The sequence below is a fragment of the Chaetodon trifascialis genome, chromosome 18 (genome assembly GCF_039877785.1).
Source record: "Chaetodon trifascialis isolate fChaTrf1 chromosome 18, fChaTrf1.hap1, whole genome shotgun sequence".
In the NCBI taxonomy this organism is placed as follows: Eukaryota; Metazoa; Chordata; class Actinopteri; order Chaetodontiformes; family Chaetodontidae; genus Chaetodon; species Chaetodon trifascialis.
Window position 1 is genome coordinate 15,908,865 of NC_092073.1, and position 18,427 is coordinate 15,927,291.

Genomic DNA, 18,427 nt, shown 5'->3' on the forward strand with positions numbered 1-18,427 from the left:
CGAGGAGATCAGGAACATGATGTTCTGTCATGTTCGTTCTGTGTTTTGTCGCCATCTTGCGGAATAAAGGGAGTATAGCAAGCGTGCCCAGACAAACTGGTCCTCTTGTACTGTATTACACAACAGTGAATTATTTTTAGTGGTCTGAGGGGAGCTTCTCAGATCAAGTGCTGCGCTGGTGCTTTTGGGAATCAGCTGTATCTATTTATTTCTATACTTACATAAAAACAATATTAGAGAGTGTCCTTTAAATGCAAATACAAAGCAATATTCCTTTGACTGCACTACTGATAACTGGAAAATTGCAAGCACATTAGGAAGCTTAGCCTAACACAGTGCGGGGGAAGAAATCCTACAAATAACACTTAACTTTTACTTTACAAATGTTGACAAAAGCAGTCTCTGAAATGTACGTTTCTTACCTTCTGCTTCAGAAATGTGTGCCAGTGCAGTTGGATTCCCTGCTGGTCTTTGGCTCCTTTATTTTCTCTGCTCAGGCAGATGCTTGGCCGAGTGGAGACGCTGCCAAGGAGTACTCTGTGGCTGTCACGTACTGTGCTGCCGGACTAAAATCCTTAAAAGACCGATACCCCCACCCGCCCAGCCTCCACCACTGGAACAGCGCCAGCTCAACAAGAGGGATCACTGGGGTTCAAAGGGGCTGATACAGTAAATTAGAGGCTGTTTTTGTTTCTTGCCCGCTTTCTTTAGTGAGAAGCGTTGTCCAGTTTAAGTGCGTAGAGGCTGAATTGTTTAAGCCAACATACTGGATGGTTTACGTTGTTAAATTTCTGTGCCTCACTATGTTTTCTCGGACCATGAAAGCGGGTTGTCTGGCCTGTTATTGATGAGCTGTAAAGTGTAAGCGCTATTTTATTCACCATACATCACTGTGTTATATTTTCATACAAAGGCTCAGACCATCAGACACCATGTTATCAAATACATATAAAAAATTGATTCAGCATGTGGGGATGGATCATTGATTTTATTGTTTGCACTCATCTTGACATTCTGTCAAGCACAGCGAGGAAACATGGCGGGAGGTGCCCGTATCCATGGATACGGGCTGGAGATGGCTGAGAGATTGGAGGGGCCGGGGGCTGGTACAGAGGAGCTGAGTTGGCAGGGGTCCTGGCAGTTCCGCTCCTTAATAGAGGTTCTTCTGCACGTAGGCGGCAATGTACTTGACGGCCAGCATGGTCTCCTCACATGTGGGCTTGATCTGAGACTCGGGCAGCAGGAAGCCATAAGTATCTTTGTCACGCAACTCGAAGGTGTAGGAATACTTCACTCCCAGGTCGTAGGCCCAGTCGTCGGAGCCTCCAGCAGCGGCGTCTGAGGGCAGATAAAGAGGAGGGGGTTATTCAGAGTGGGATATGCTGATGACCTGGGACAGCCTGGATGTGTTTCCATACAAATACTTCTTCTGAGGGCCAAAAAAACCTTTGTTTGCTAGAAAGAGCTTCCCCTTATAATAAGACAGTGACCTTTGTTGCCTCTAGAGGCAACATCTCTCCTAAAGAGGTTTGTGCATTGAGAACACATCATGAAACATGTTATTATAGGTGGAAAATAGACTATCAATTTTACTCTCAATACACTATTTCCCAATGGAGACAAAATGCAGCTGCAATATTCACTGTACTTACAGATGGTTGTAATACCACGTCCACTGGTGTAGCGAGTACCATACAGACTACGCAGAGCAGCAGAGGCCCCCTGAGCAACCTTCATCTAATACAGAGAAGAAACACAAGTGTTAAAGGGCCCATCAGAAGGTTTTTGCCCATGTAAAGTACAAAAATGTTCATATATAATATTAAAACTATGGTAAATCTGAGCCAGTTACACAGCAATACCTCTTCAAAGCTAACTAACTTTAGCTAATATTAGCCACCATAAGCTACTGGTCATACCAGACCAAGTACGGTTCTATCAGCAGAACACCTGAGTATAATGAAATGAACAATGGTGCATTTTATTGCTTATAAATTCCACTTTTGATTTGCAACTGTAAAAGTGAGTTATTTCATCATTTTAAAAGTGAAACGGTCCGGGATGAAAGCAAAAACACCTTGTGATAAAGGAACAACACTCAGCAGAACCAAACAGCTATTAAAATACAGCTGGTAGTAAATAGTAAATATATGTTTTTTGCCCCGAAGCATCCAACATCCGCTGCACTCGCTCAAACAAAACATCTTTACTGATATTACAGAAAACAGCTCCAGTGAGTTCCAACAGGAAATGAAACCCCCAGAGAAATGCACAAGCAGGAAATGATATTTCTGACAGAACAGATGAGTTATGACAGATTCCCGGAGTTCTTTTGTTCTGTAAAGTGTCAGAAGAGAGCTTAAATTACAAGTGAGTAATAGAGAGGCAGAGACGTGTGATCTGCCTCAGTTAGTGTGAGAGCTGGAGCAGGGGTGTGAGTGTTAACTGTGCAGCCCTCGGACGCCCCGGTGAGAGGTAAAAGAGCCGCGAGAATGAGGTATACGAGCAGGGAGTAAATGATTTGCAGCAGCTAAGAGTGGCCTTTAGATAAGAGTCATAATGGGACTGGGTTGACTTCTTGTTTAAGCTTCTGGAAGCACATTTACAGATATCATAATTGGTTTCTATTCATATTATATCAGACCCTTTATTCTGAAAGATTCGAATTGCTGCTTTTCTTTGAATTGAGATGCACATCTCACTAAAAATGCTCCCAGTGATAAAGACTTTTTTCATGCTATACAGCCTGCATCTTGTGAATATAACTCCTGCACAGATGCAAAATAATTGAAAAGTTTTCACCAATTTAGAGATTTCCAAATCTGCCGTCAAACTAATCTGTATAATGACGTTCCTGTACACCGTCATGATGAATAATTATGATGTCACTGTGATTGACCAAGCATGTTAAGTCAGCTCTCGTATGACTTACCAGCTCACTGTGGTCTGCAGCCAGCTTATAGGTGTAGGAGTAGGGGAAGAGCAGCAGCTGGCCGTAGGAGTGGATGGTGAGGTAGCCCTTAATGATGGACCTGTTCTTGCGGATGAAGTCGGCCACATGCTTGACCTCGATCTCAGACTCAGGAGCAGTTCCACAGTAGGTATCGTCACAGGGGTTTCTGGAGGCTCCAACGGCTGCAGCACATGCAGTACATATTTTCAAATGCATTGTGGCTATTCTTACATGAAGTACAATTTACTTGCCATGGGGAGTACTATACAGCCTGGGAAAAGAGTTGTTTAATGTCTTCTGTGGCTCTGGAGGTTTTTTTCTGAAGTTGGAGAAAATAGTCCTTATGATGTCATAGTGATGTCATAAGAAAGAGACCACAAATTTCTAAGAGAAAGACTGAGTTCTGAAAGATGTGGCTGTTTAGTAGTCTCATGAAATGTGCTAATACGTTGCAAATGAAATGTAGGATTCAAAGTTTTTAGGGTTTGGCTCATTCCAGGCACTAAAAGTGAAGACATCTGGGCCTCTGTTGCACAGATTTTGTCTCCATCTTTACAGAAGTGTAATATAAAATTGCTGGAGTACCCCTTTAAGATGTAACTGTGTATATGTCACTCTTACAGCACCAGCCAGCATCGAAGTTCCTGTTAGGATCGACTCCATAGCAGGATCCAGATACCCTGGAGCGAGTTTTCCTCCACATCCTGTTCTAAAGTCCCCAAAGTGGACAAAACAAACGTGTCAGACATGCATTAAACAAACCAACGGATTCTTCAAGATAAACAGGACAGCACGGTTAGACTATAAACTTAGGCTCAGAGTTGCAACATACGTGGTTGTGGGTGTAGTCGTAACCATCAATGTTGAAGACAGGCAGAACAAAGACATCCATCTCGTTGAGCAGGCTGGTCATCTGAGAGTCACTGCCGTAGGTGGACAGAGCCTGAGGAAGATGGGAAAATAATTTTGTAGTGCAGTCTGTGGAAGCCTCCAAATAAACGCTTGCCATGTCCATCCAGGTGTCCTCCTTACCTCCTTGACAAACCACTGGCAGAAAGCAGGAGAGATCCACTCTCTAGCGTGGATTCCACAATCCATGAAGATAGCGGGCTTGGTGGAGCCAGACTTCTTACCGAGCTGAGGTTGTTAAAAGTGAAAACAGAAAACATTTGCTACATGTACTTTTTGGTATATTTATCTGAAACTGTCCAACACAAGGCATTGATATTGCAGATGAGTCCTGAAATACCTTGAGAATGGGCATGGGGCGTCCCTCGTAGGTGTTTCCAATCACCTGCTTGCTGACCATGCTTGGATTGGAGGAGGCAATGGAAGCCATCCAGGACTCGATCTGACATTAAAGGGAGAGAAAATAAGAACTGGAAAAAACTGCGCTCAGGGCAGAGAATGTGGCTGGGGATCTTTTTAGTTTTCTCACCATGGGCCAGTTGTTGTACTTGGTGTAGCTGTGGGATCTGAAAGAGAGCTTGTTGTCAGCCTGGGCATCAACAGCGGCCTGCAGATCCTCAATAAGGACCCTGAAGAGGGATTCATTTAAAAAAAAGTGTTAAATATCATTATGTAAAAAATCTATTTTACTGTACTGATCAAGTGGAAATCAGACAAATGCTTTTTTTTTTTTTTTTTTGCATCTTTGTCTCGTGACGTACTCATGCTGTATGTCATGCTGCTGCAGGAGGGTGTACACCATGTCAAGGTAGATGGCAGGCACGCGGATGTCCACATCAGCGTTGACAGAGACCAGATCAGACCTATCGGGCCTCCAGAAATCGACCTGCAGGTGGCGCCAAAGCCAAACACATGAACATGTTGAGACGTTCAAATGTGAAATCGTTTCAGCCCCACGTTTGGCAAACGGTGATGAGCTGAAAGAAGTTTTTGGTGCAAAGGGACAATGAGACACCAAAGAGGCAGCAAATATAGAAAGTATTTGATCTAAGCATAAAAGAAGACACTATTTACATGTCTGAATTATCAAGAAGTCCCAAAAATAAGTTTAATTCAGCCTTTTCCACCATTAACAAACCAAGTAAACTCTATAGTGACCAACATAGCATTCTGTGTGTGTGTGTGTGTGTGTGTGTGTGTGTGTGTGTGTGTGTGTGTGTGTGTGTGTGTGTGTGTGTGTGTGTGTGTGTGTGTGTGTGTGAGGTACCTTGATGCGCTTAGCCAGTTCCTTAATCACAGTCACATGCTCATCAAGCACAGGCTTCAGACGGAAGACTTTCTCTCTGGTGAAAATCAAACAGACGGATCATACATACAGTATAAATAGCCACAGTTTGTTTTTCACGCTTAGAAGTAAACTGCACAAGCAGTGCTGGACAAAGTATTCAGATCGCTCAGTGAAAGTACTATTACCACGCTGTGAAAGTACTCCATTACAAGTGAAAGTCCTGCATTCAAACCCTTACTTACATGAAAGTATGTAAGTATTATCCGCAAAATGTTTTTAGAATATGAAGAGTAGAAGTCCTCATTGTGCAGTAAAATGTGTTTTAATTTAAACCTGACATTTTTGGATCGGTATTACTGCTGCGTTAATGTGTGTGTTGCATTTTGCTGCTGTGGATGTTTAAAGATGAGCTAATTTTAACTTCTTTGTCGAGCTGTTTAATCTGCACTAATGCATCATGTTCTGTAAGATCACCATATGTTTGTGGCGTCACTGTCCTGTGAGAACCACATATCTGTCATGAGCACAGACAGTTTCCAGCTTTGTGATGATGCAGTTTCCAGCTAATCCAAGAATGTTTTTAAATAGATTATTTATCTTAAGAGAAAATTTTCTCAACCCCTAGAGGAACATTTGACCCTTCATTTTAACATTCACATTCAAAATCAACTCATTTGGAGATCACTGAATGGGAAATGTATGAAAAACTGTAATCAGAAAAGTAACCAGTGTCTAAAGCTGTCAGACAATATTTGTTCCTGAGATGTAGAAGTCCAGTATTGCATTAATTGGAAATACTCAAGTAGAGTAGAAGTACCTCAAATTTGCATCATTACAGTACTTGAATAAATGTACTTGGTTACCACTGTGGACAGGTGCTGGCCTTTCATAAGAATGAAACGAGGAGGGACTGTTCAGTGTGTCTCTTAAACAACATGCTTAAATGTTAAAACCACCCAGCTGCAATGTCATCCCTCCACAATCTGTCAGAGACCCAATAACTCTTCTATTTCTGTTTTATCTGTGCTAAATTCTGCTTTTAAACTCATTTCACTGAACAGGTTAATTACACTGAACCAGACTGCTAGCCTGTACAGTAGTTGCTTAGTTAGCGTTGGCTAAACATGTCCTTTAATACATTGCAAACAGCTCACGAGTTGCAGTGCAGTATGTTGCTGTACTGCAAACATTTTTACAGGAATAAATAACTGACAGATCTATATATATATATATATATTTTTTTTTTTTTGCCTTAACAAAGACTAGAGATTTACCCCTCGAAGTGAGCGCGGTCAGCCAGGGCAACAGCCACCAATCCGAAAAGCAGGAAGACCTTCATGTTGGCAGTAAGGTTGATCTCACTGCTCAACAGCACTTATAACCCCTACCTGCCGCCCATCCACCAATCCCCATCTGTGATGCAGCGCCATGTCACACATCTTCCCCAAAAAGATCTTGTTCTGTTCTATTTTTGGGTGCTATGTGTAGGAAGGGCCTACGTGATGCGTAATGATTAACAGATGATACAGCTTCTCCGAGGCCAGGTCACTTGATTTTGATTCCTCATAATTACTTGATCTCAGATCAGTTGCTATTTCCTGATGGTTTGGTCACTAATGACATGTTTTCATGACTGATGAGGATGATTTGATTCCTTTCATGACGAGGTGATAAGAAAAATCAACTTCAGACTGTGGATTGTTTCATTTTATTCATATATTCACAACCTGTACACTTACAGAGTAGGAAAAAAAAATCTATCGACATGTATAAATACCACAAAGACAACCGACAGAGATATTGACAATGATCACCCTACCTGGAGTGTGTGTGTAGCACTCTTATACAGCATGTTGCTCCCAGAGAAGCCAACGCTTTAGCATTTCAATCTTATTATGCAACATTAATAGTACATTACAAGGAGCACACCGTTTGACATTACCACATATAGCATACAGGCACTAGTTATCAAAGTCAAATATGTTATTATCTGATACAAACTCACATCACATTTTGCTACACTTATCCAACTATTCCATGTATACAGCTGCTGGCAGAACGCGCATGGTGGCTTATGATTTTTTATTTTTAAGCTTCGGCATCGTCTCTGAGCGCTTGATCATTGTTCCATCTGGTGAACGACCTGCTGAGCACACAGAATGGTTATCACTGGACAACATATTACTGCACTGGATCCTGAGGAGAGCACAAAATCCTGCAGCACGTGCATCTTGTATAAATAAAAGGAGAATCTGAAAGTACATAGAATTTTTTCTAGCAGGGCGGATTTTATTTTATACTTCATCAGATTTCGGTGGTGAGCGTGAGTGTTATGTCACATGTCATGGTTTACGAATAATCATTCTGCAGATAAGCATTGCACAAGGTAGTGAATGTCTCTTGGAAATACTTACAGAGGGACATGAATACAACATTTCAACCATTCTGCATGGTTCAGTGCTCGGTAATACAGTTGGGGTTTTAAAAGCTTGGAATGTCTCGATCCCCGGCCCCTTAACCACAGACCAAAAAGGGCGGGGAGAGTGAACTTGTACCCTCTTTCTTTAGTTTTTTCATCACTTAACATCAGAGGAGGCTTTACTTTTGGCTGTGAGGCTCAGGGCCTCAGAGGCCCGAAAAGAGAGGGCGCTCATCTTGGAGCTGATGCTCGGGTGAGGCCCTGTCGCCCCCCCTGGCGAGCACCGCAACAGTCGCAGTAAGTTACGTCGAAAGTTGTGCCCAACAAAGCCGTACACAATAGGGTTCACACAGCTGTTGAAGTAGGCAATGCAGATGGTGAAGGGCATGGCGGTGTCAATGATTTCCAGAATGGCACAGTTCTCCCCCAGTATCAGCTGGGTGAGCACCTGCATTAAGTGGAACACCTGATGAGGCACCCAGCACAGGAAGAAGGCCAGGACGGCCGCTGCAAGCATGCGCAGCACCTCATCATCACGAGAACGAGAGCTTTTCTGGATGTGCCTCGCCCCCAGCAGCGCCCGTCCGATGAGGCAGTAGCAGGTGATGATGATGATGAAGGGCACCAGGAAGCCCAGCAGGCTCTTCATCAGGCTGATGGCCAGCAGGAGCCCCTTCAACCTCAGGTCTTTTTCAATCTTTGTGTGCAGAATGCCACACACTGTGGTGTTAGAGTTTGCGATGTTGTGGACATCCCTGGTCAGTGCTGTGGGTACACTAAGCACAAAGGCAAAAAGCCAGATCACTACACAGGTGATGCGTGCGTACACCACAGTGCGGAACCGACGCGATCGCACAGGGTGGACGATGGCAAGGTACCGGTCAATGCTGAGAGCTGTAAGGAAGAAGATGCTGGTGTAGAGGTTGAAAATCACCAGCCCTGCACTGGCCTTGCAGAGGAATCCTCCAAAGGGCCAGTGATAGCCTATGGCGGTGAAGGTGGCCCACATGGGCAGAGTGATGAGGAAGGTGAGGTCAGAAACGGCGAGATTGAGCACAAAAATGTTGGCCACCGTCTTGAGCTTCATGTAGCAGTAGATGACAGCCACTACCATACTGTTTCCAACGATGCCGATGACAAAGTTACAGCCGTAGACGATGGGTACCAGGGTGAAGATGAATTCATGGCTCCCAGACATGCCGCATGTCAGATCGATCCCTTCTGTCGCTCCTGCCGTTATATTCTTCATTTTCCCTTTTTAGTGCCAGATCCTGGGACTTTTAAACAGGGGGCCCTGTCTGCAGGGTGCGTCTGTGGTGACTGATACAGGCCTTGGGCGAGGGCCTCAGCGAGTCCTATAAAAGAAACACAACAAAAATGTCACAGGCATTCTCTGGGAAGAGCCATCATTACCGCTGGCATGGTCCATAAACGCTAATCCACACGAGCACCCATGAAAGTGCTCACCCTACACCAGCTCATTAAAGACCTGCACATTAAAGCCATCCTAATGCTTTATGTTATTTCTGTAAAATAAGAAGCCATGAAAAACAGATGTTGTATGTTATTCAATATTCCAAAAATGCCCTTTGAAACATCATTATTCAGACAGTCTGCATTCTCCCGTCTCCTTTAAATCGTCTCTCTGCTAATGAATGGCAACAGTAAAACAGTACAGTGTTTATCAAATGGTCCGTCCATCTGGGTGGACTGTCAGCACCCGGAAGCAGAACATTTATGCCTCGTGTTACGACCTGCGTTAATGAAGACTGCATGGGAAAGTGCGAGCCTGGATAACAACGCCATTAAACAGTGAGGTAGTGAGCGAGCAGGGAGGAGAGCGAAAGAGAGGGTTGAGGCTCCAGTCACTGTAAAAGACATGTCACGTTTCAAACCCTTGGTGTGCAGAGATACATTGTACCCAGCGTGAGAACTTCTAATCAGCACACACCTAAACAAACAGGACAGCAGGGATTCGCGGAAAGTTTGCTCTGTGAGAAAATCAAACCTGCGTGCTGCGGAAAATTTGCCTCAGGGCTACTTTTTGCTTCATTTGTACCAGCAGAATGGGAGTAAAAAACAAATTCTCCCCTTTGTTGAGAGTCTTTATGTTTAATAGAATAGCTTAGTGAGCATCATTAGTGCAGCTGATGTAATAATATTAGCATAAGCCTGATGTATACTATTGCTATAGCTGCAAAAATAGTTTCTGCTACTACAACATGTTTGTGGTTACATTAAACCAAACAGATGCCAAAAGGACATGCTCTGAATATGGAGGTCAAAAGTGGGAAAACAGCACATACAGCTAATAAACCAACAACTCTATGGCTGTATAGGACCACTGTGTAAGCTGCCACAGTAGAAATAGAAATCCTCTGATTAGCACTGTGACTTAGCAGGTGTCTTGCCACAAGATGGCATTCTAGCGTTAAGATATTACTCTATCTGCATGTCACAGCTGACACAGTGGAAGTGGGTGGAAAAGGCATTGATGAATTAACTTAAACAGATTTATAATTATTAACAAATTCTTCAAAAATAACTGCAGTTTTGCTTTTGCGGACACCCAGCTGCTGCCGGTGCTCTTACAGCTACTGCGCACTTTAAAAACCTTCCCTATCTGCATTCCTATTGTCTCTGGTTGGCATTAAGGCAGTGTGAGCCCTTCCAGTGCTGCAGGACTATTTTATCTCCAAGTCAAAGATCTCCTCATTTTCCACCAGGTTTCAGTGCACGAATTCCGTGAAAAAACCCCTCAGTGCACTAAAGCAACAGCCATATCGGTTGCAGATGTGGGGATTGTTGAGCGTGGAAGATGTGTGGGTGCCAAGGGCAACAGAATGATGAAATATCTCTGAGAGTTTCCTGCACAGACTCTGGTGTAGTAGGTAGGGGTAAAGCACCGGCACAGATGTCATTTCTTGGATTTACTGTACATGTGTTTTCTTTCTTTAATGATTATAACAGTGGGTGGCTGTAAATTTAAACTATACAGAAGAGAGCAACAAAACATGTATCAGTTACACAGTTTAGGGATTTAAAACCGTTTAAGACAATCTCTTGATGCGAAGAAGATTTCTCACGACCACAAGTGGAAATATGGGAGAAATTCAACACCACAGGCCTTTTACTGTTATTCCTACGGTTGGCATTTTAACCGCCAGTATTTTTCCGTGAGGGAGATGCTCAAGGCGAGGGGACATTTGTGGGGGGTGAATATAAACACGGCTGAAAGTTATTGCTGCCTATATATGTAAGTGAGCCTCATAATAAAGGTGAGGTGGCACAGACAGAAGGCGAATCGGAAGCAGGTCATTTAGTGCGGCTGCGTCCAGTGAGATATCGCTCGGAGTGAGATGGCACATTACTGGATGACAGCCATAAACCCTGGGTGACCACAGACAGGAAGGTAAACACCCACTTCACAAGGTCCACGAGCAAGCTGCATCCTCTCGGACGCCACAATGGGCCGTGGGCCCCGTGCACTGTGTTTGCAAACACACAGCTGCTTACAATGAATGATAAAATCAGGAATAGGAGGAAGTTTGGGGACATTTTTACTCCACAGCGCAGCGGCTGACTCCTGAATGACACTGCAGTGGCGACATTCCACTTCTAATCCTATTTCAGGGGTATTTAAATACAACCTCTTCCTGGGATCATGGGAATTCCACAAAAAGTTAAACCTAGAAAAGTCCACGCAGGCCAAACTGGACTGAATCGCGGTTCCCATCAACAGAGCTATCTGAGGCTGCCCTCGGCCTGAGCACCCGGCTGCTCTGACATGAGCACCACCATCTGGCTGCCCATAGAGAGAGCCACTAAAATGTCTGCTTGATGGAGTTAATGATTTATATCAGCCCATTATGAAGTGAGGCTCATCTTACGAGAAACACACCACCTCAGCCGCCCACCTCATGATCATCCGCTCGTTTAGACCTCGTTTCAGGTTTATTTGGTCAAAAGAGCGTTAAGACGGGTGTTTTGCATCCTGCATCTTTAAATTTAACACCCAGTTCCCCACCACCAACAAATGGCAGTCTTAAAATGACACTGCAGCCTAATTTGTCGCAATTACTCCTTGTAAAGTAATAATATGGGTGTCTAAAAGTCTAGCGCACCTCAACTGCAGCCTCCCACAACTCAGTTCCTCCTCTGTCTCAACTTACAAGGGTGTCACTTCAGTTGAAGACTACTTGAAGTAGGAAAGTTGACCAAGAGTAAACTTACTGATGGCTAAAGAAACTCTCCTGTTAAGTGTGGAGGTGCGATAAGTTGATTGCAATTTAAAGACAAGTGCACCAAACCACATAATTCTGCATTTAAAGTATGTATTTTACACGTAATTGTTAAGAAAGATTTGGATTGAAGTGTGTGTGTGTGTGTCTGTGTGTGAGAGAGACATATAGTGACAGTGTCCATGACCTAAATGAGGACTTGCCTTCTGCTTGCAGGAAAGCGGCTAATGGAAATATTGGCTTCAGAAACCATGTCTGCATTTTCTGTTTATAAAACCATGCTTTCATGTGACTTGCACAATTAACCAGCCCAAACGCCAGCCTGTAAAGCTTCCCTTCATTTCCTGTGCTGCATTTTCTAAAACATGCCACCAGTATTTTCAATTAGAGTCACAAAACAGATTAGAAATCCTTTTCTCTCCTACTTCTTTTCAATCATCGGGATAGTTTAGAAGCTTATTACACTGGTGAGTATATGAAACCGGCCATTTACTAGCTCTCAGAGCAGCTTTTGTCTCCAACATAGACATATTATGGGGGGAAGTAAGTATCTGTAAAGGAGGAACTCATACAAAGCTCTTGGTTTAAGAGCATGATGCTGAGCAGCCCTCACTCTGAGCGACCAGAGCGGGAAGTCTTCTTTTCCTTCCTCAACATGTTCACTCTCCAGTCCATCACTCTCTCTTCTCTTCAGCAGGTTTATACCTGTCTCTCAGTGACAATATGAAAAGTTACATTTCATCTGCTTTTCCTCAGTCACCTTTCCCTGCTACTTTCCTGCCTGTCTTCAGATTAAATTCCCCACAAGTGAGGACTTTTCGGGAGCGCGCAGCTACTGTTTATCAGGAAGTGGATCTAATTCTCTAAAGGAATATGAGACCATGTAAAGTTTCGGATAGCCTCCATCCTTCTCTTCGTATAGTTTGTATAATCCTGGATTCCTCCCATGCCTACCCCACAGCTGCAGCGGGTCTTCTAAAGGCTCTGCACACACAGGACTTTCACATGAACAACTTGAACAAACAGCAACAACAGGTAGCACCGATTAAGTCGGTGAATACACCCAACATTTTGCTCTTTGCATTCTCCACATTACGTGGGTTCCCGAGGCAAGACCAGCGTTTCTCAATAAAGAGCTCACGAGATAAATATTTACAGAAACGGAAACCTTTTATGCGCTGGTGTTGGAGCATTCGGAACCCCTAAAAACAGCTGTGACAAGTTCAGATTTGTTAATCCAATAAGAGCAGAAAGTTTCATTTTAAGAGTTTCTAGACTAAAATAGTTAAAAGTTGGTCAAACATCTTCCTGCGAATGGAGGAAGGTGAGCTCTTACCTGTGGTGCTGAACCAGGAGGCTGTGGATGCTTTCAGAGCAGGACAGGCAGAGACACAGAGAGACCACCGCAGTGTGCCAGTGACTGCCTCTGACTTAACTTAACTGGTGGAGCGAGACGAGCAGGAATACCGCCTGACACACAAACACACTCACCCATCACCCCCCCCACTACTCTCTCTCTCTCTCTCTCTCTCTCTCTCTCTCTCTCTCTCTCTCACACACACACACACATACACACACACTACAATGATGAATGAATTATATTGGAGCTGCGTATTGTCCTAGCCCATCTCTCTCTCATCGTGGCCAACAGCTTGCGCACACACAAACAAACACACACACACACATAAGATCTTACACAATAGCACCTCTCCTCCTCCTCCTCCTCTTCCTCCTCCTCCTCCTCATTCCACCCTACTCCTCGAGCACCATCTCTCTTCTCTCCCTCTTAATGTCTGCTTTTAATCACTCGTTTTCGCTTTCATGTGAAATTGAGTGCTGCTTTTGACAGGCAGAGCTGATTAAAGCGCCAAATCTAGGCCTGTTGCACAATCTTTTGAGGGTGCTCAGTTTGGTGTTACAGCTTAATTAACCACACACACACACACACACACACACACACACACACACACACACACACACACACACACACACACACACACACACACACACACACAAGTGCATGTACATTCGCACTGACAGCATTATGGTTAACCTTTCTTTAATATCTCGACCACCTCTCATCCCCACTAGCGATCATCTGTCATGCTATGACAGTCCCCTGTCCCTTGTCCTCCGCACAGCATGAAAGGAATGGCCAGGCTCTGATTGTGATTGGGCCTGTCGACACACTGTATTAATAGCTGCCACAAGCTCGCCCTTGGCTTGGATCAGGGGCTAGGAGAGGGGGGAAACTGGCGGGTGGAGCCAGACAGTTGGGTTACTGCTTTTCTTTCGCTTCTTGCTGGGCTTCCTTAGCACATTTCCCGTTTTCCAGTGTGATTCAGCTGTCACTCATTTGTCAAACTTTTTTTTTTGTTAAAGAGGTGGATGTATTGTTAGTGTGTGAACATATGTGCAGTCTGGGTGTGCATGTGTGTCAGGGTGACCGAGCTGACAGCTCCCTGTGGTCAAGCTGGCTTTGTCGAGGCTATTTAAGTGTGATTGCAGCACTTGCTGATGAATGTGACTAGTAAAAATGTACCACAAGGATTAATTTCATGTGCCATTAAAGAATTTGAAGCGAATTTGAAGCCTCCACATTTTATGGTTGTGTAATCCAGCTGTAATAAGAATTTCTATTTTCAGCAAACATCCATCAGACACACCTAAGCACTGAAGTTATTTGCCTTTCTCATTATTCTTTTCTTTCTCAAGGTCTTGACAGGTGTTGAGAAGTGGGTCACATCCTCACCTCTCTGCCTCAGTCCAAAGCAGCTATCGCAACAGCCGTGGAGATGGATAGTGACGGATGAGATGGCGTGCCTGTCATCTCCTAAATCCTCTCAGTTTCAGTGTCCGCAGGGTTGACGGTGAAGAAAGACATCACCTGGTTTGAAGGCAAACAAGGAAAGAAAGGAAAAACAAACATTTTGGGCTAAGTGGAGGTCCTGTTCGGTGGCTTTTGCTCACTCATGTGTGACCCAGTCATTTGAGAATGAGCACATTTAGTGAGCTTTCTATGGCTTTCTTGGAGGTTGCACGGGGTCAAAAAGCAGCAGGTTCATAGATCTCGATAACCTTTTGAAAATACATGACATCCACCAGAGTGCAGTTTCACAGGGGAGGAGAGTATATGACTTTGTCTGAAACACAGCAACAGAGTCATTTACACCTCCAGTGGATTATGATCAGGCTCCATTACGTCTTCAGTTGCTGTGAATGATAAGAATCAGCCATTAGAAGAACGTTATCGTATTGTGTATCCTGGCGCAGCAGTGAGCACCAATCTGGTATCAAATCACCTGTGCAGTCTTAGTGTCGCTGCCACAACAATTATCGACAATGTAAATCTGACCCACAGGACCCCTCAGGAAGTGAGGACAGAGTTCTCTATCGGCTCCGAATCTGCACTGTATTTTCCACAAAACAAATATTTCTCAGCAGGGACAGGATGTTGTTGCAACACCCAGGACTACAACATTGATTTACACTCCTCAAGTACAAGCAGAAACAGATGTCGATGATTTAAAAATGGAGATCTGCAGGGAGAAGATTAGGTGGGAAATGAAATTTCCTGTGAGACTGTACCTTTTTAGAATGGATGGGTGGTGTGTATTTCAGATTGTGGTTGGGGTGTTTACGATGTAAAACCCCATGTCCTGAAAATGAACTCCATAGCTCACTCCAAAACAAAACATAAATGGTCATTCCAAGATTATTTCTAAATTCATGTTGTGCAACAATTAGAAATCTGCAACTATAAAATTCAAGGAACAAGGTCATTTATCACCTATTGGGTAATACATCATTTCTGGGTGAGTAAGGCCATAAAAGAAGATAAGGCTTCATCTCAAGTGCTCATACCCTGGAGGTGTGATAGTGGCCGATGTTCTTGCTAATCAAATCACTCTAACAAGATTAGCTGTGTTAGCACTTAAGCTTTAGTAGAATGAATTGATGACCGAGGTAATTACTGGTAGCCCGCAGCACTGCGGGGAACGGCGGACCTTTTATACCAGAACAACACAGGCACTAAAATGCCAAACCATCACATAGCCACCTGCTGAAGAAAGACAATACTCTGTGAGGTCTGAGCTCCTACTATAAACTGCTGAGCAGTGCTGAGTGACAGGTAGCTGAGTCATCTCTTATTCCTCTATTAATATATCATGCAGGTTACAGGTTAGAGCTGCATGGTTTCCATCAAAACTCCACATGTGAATTGATTTGCATTTTTATCTGGTCACAGGAGGCCAAGCTGAGTTTCGTTCAAGATATTCTGGATTTGGCTGACATGTTGTTTGGACGAGCATCACCAGCTTTTCTAATAAAGTCTGTTCAACTTGTACTTGGATGTTTTAAATCTATGAAACTTTTTTCCTCATTGTTCCCAAATAAATTGTATTCATAGACCTGTTTCATAACAGCAGACATTTTGACTTGTGATAGCAGGAAAAACACAGGTGGAACTAATAACATTAAGGATTTATACTTCCAGCAATCATTGCAATGAAATGCAGCAATCAATAATATTGTTAGATACATCTGTGGGTGGTTGAACTTCACCTTCTAAGGCAGTGCCAGTGGTGGACAAAGTATTTAGAATCTTTACTTAAGAAAAATGTCCTAAGTACCATACTGTGAAAATATTCGGTTACAAGTAAAAGTCATGCATTGAAAATGTCACTTAGTTAATGTCTGTTTTGTACAGCCAGGACCTCAAAACCATTAAAAATCAATTAAAATTCTTACAGTAATTACAAGGAAAAGCAGCAAATCTTCACATCTGTGCAGCTGGAAACATGAAATGACCCATGAGGGTGACACTATTCCATAGAGCATAAGAACTTCAATATTGTACAGAATTGAGTATTTAAAGTATGTAGTTTAGAGAATATTACAAATCCAAGACTCAAGCGACAGAAGGGTGGATCCGAGGAAAAAGGAGCAATTACAAATTTGTCTGCTACCTCAGCACCATGGACAGCAATGAATCAGGCAGACTTGACTAACTTATTCAACCAAACAACCCCCTCATATTGCCCACTGGTTCTACTTGTGTATACTGTTGGGTAGTCCAGTGTGTAAAAAACCATAATATTCATATATTTTGTATGCAAAAATCTCAATTTGTAAAGTCACTAAAGTTGTCAGACAGATGTTGTAGAGTGAAAAGGACAATATCTCCCTCTGAAATGTGGTAAAGTAGAAGTAGAAAATACAACTTAAATTAGTACTTAAGTACAGTACTCTGTAAGTTACTTAGTGATATTCCACTACTGGGAATACTTTATCTTTCAGAAAAAAAAATCTGCAACATGAATGTGAAGATAATACATGAGAGACACAAACTTAGGTTAAGTGAGAAATAACGCTAAGTGATACAAGGATCGAAAATAATGCAGTGAAGCTAATATAGCCTGACAACTGCCATTATTCCATCAGTCACTTTATATTCTCCGACGTACTTTGAACGCACCATTTTACGTTAAAGATGGCATGTTCGAACTGGCGCCTGTTGCTGCGGCAACAACGTGAAGATGCTAACTCTGCCACAAATCTTCGGCGCTAGCTAGCCACCTGTTGCGCTTGCTAATGTAGGATTTCATGGGCTAACTCAGCTGCATCCTTAGTGTAACCGCTGCTTCAGGACGTCTTTTTTATGGAAATATTCACCTGCTGCTTCAGGCCCATTAAGTAAATCCAGGCCTCTTCGTTCCTCAAACCTGAACTTCAAACCGGAAGTGCAGATTTCTGTCCTCTGCTGTGGAGGTTTGGTGCTGCTGCGACTCTTCAATAAAGTAAGAACCTGCGACTTGTTCTTATTTAACGCTTATATCATGTTTTGGCTAGGCTGGTGTTTGTGTTTTTGGCTGACAGTCTGTTTGTGGTTTATGTTTTGGCATTTGCTGCTGCCATGCAGTGCTTGCTTTGATGTTAACTGTGATTTTATTTGTTGTTTTTCGTTGAATTTGGCTGTTATTTTTGCTCCTGAATTTATGTTGCTTTCTCTATGAATAGTGTTGTGAGAGTTATTTGTTGAATTGGTGTTGCATCATCCTTCCTTGTCAGTTTGTTGATTGTTGTTGTTTTTGGATGGTTTCATTGGGAACTAAACATGTTCATGTAGGAGCTAGAGAAATATTTCAACTCTATTATGTGACAGCGTGCTTAATTCTTATCTTTTTCTCAATTGGTCTACCCTCTGTTTTGCGCTGCTGTGCTGCGTGTCTGCAAATCTGCTCTGAAATGCCTCCAGAAAGTGGCCTGTATTGCTTCCATTGCTGCTCATGTACATGTTGCATTTCACACACTCCACCTCCACCACAGCATCCACATGCAGAGCCTAAGTTCTCCTGTGAGGAGGAGAGTTTATTATCATTGCTCCCCAATTCCTGCTGTGTTGAACTTGGTGAATGCTTGCAGGGAGTGATGAGGTCGGAGGCCAGATGCCAAATATCAACTCTGCATTCACATAATAAATTCCTTTCATGTCAGTCGGCTGACTGAACCACCCATATCAGCCATTTTGCGGTGATTGTAGTATTATGATAAATAGAACATACGAGACTTGTGTTTAAGACTGATGTTCATTGAGGGGAGCCTAGTGGTTCAAT

At 43.2% G+C, this 18,427-nt stretch overlaps 2 protein-coding genes across 3 annotated transcripts; both read right to left on the reverse strand.

The window, feature by feature from the left end:
• Positions 1-1,150: 1,150 nt before the first annotated feature.
• On the reverse strand, positions 1,151-6,489 carry cpb1 (carboxypeptidase B1 (tissue)). 2 transcript variants are annotated; one of them, XM_070986077.1, is made up of 11 exons: positions 6,425-6,489; positions 5,130-5,205; positions 4,624-4,748; positions 4,392-4,491; positions 4,203-4,304; positions 3,986-4,090; positions 3,786-3,896; positions 3,575-3,662; positions 2,933-3,135; positions 1,653-1,737; positions 1,151-1,338 (listed from the first exon to the last, which is right to left on the reverse strand). In XM_070986077.1, the coding sequence occupies exons 1-11, from the start codon at positions 6,487-6,489 to the stop codon at positions 1,151-1,153; spliced, it is 1,248 nt and encodes a 415-aa protein (XP_070842178.1). The 2 variants fall into 2 exon arrangements, with proteins under 2 accessions (XP_070842178.1, XP_070842179.1); XM_070986078.1 differs by lacking the exons at positions 5,130-5,205; positions 6,425-6,489 and having other exon boundaries at positions 4,620-4,699.
• A 350-nt stretch (positions 6,490-6,839) lies between these two features.
• On the reverse strand, positions 6,840-13,234 carry agtr1b (angiotensin II receptor, type 1b). Its single transcript, XM_070986230.1, has 2 exons — positions 13,147-13,234; positions 6,840-8,924 (listed from the first exon to the last, which is right to left on the reverse strand). Exon 2 carries the CDS (start codon positions 8,816-8,818, stop codon positions 7,727-7,729), a length of 1,092 nt encoding a protein of 363 aa, XP_070842331.1. The 5' UTR covers positions 8,819-8,924; positions 13,147-13,234; the 3' UTR covers positions 6,840-7,726.
• Positions 13,235-18,427: the final 5,193 nt, after the last annotated feature.

Bases quoted from the DNA above. Each gene is read 5' to 3' on its own strand.
- cpb1 (XM_070986077.1), bottom strand. From the start codon at position 6,489: ATGAAGGTCTTCCTGCTTTTCGGATTGGTGGCTGTTGCCCTGGCTGAC. The intron at 5,206-6,424 runs GTAAATCTCTAG...GATTTTCACCAG, and splicing joins GACCGCGCTCACTTCGAGGG to AGAGAAAGTCTTCCGTCTGA. The intron at 4,305-4,391 runs GTGAGAAAACTA...CTTTAATGTCAG, and splicing joins AGTACAACAACTGGCCCATG to ATCGAGTCCTGGATGGCTTC.
- agtr1b (XM_070986230.1), bottom strand. From the start codon at position 8,818: ATGAAGAATATAACGGCAGGAGCGACAGAAGGGATCGATCTGACATGC.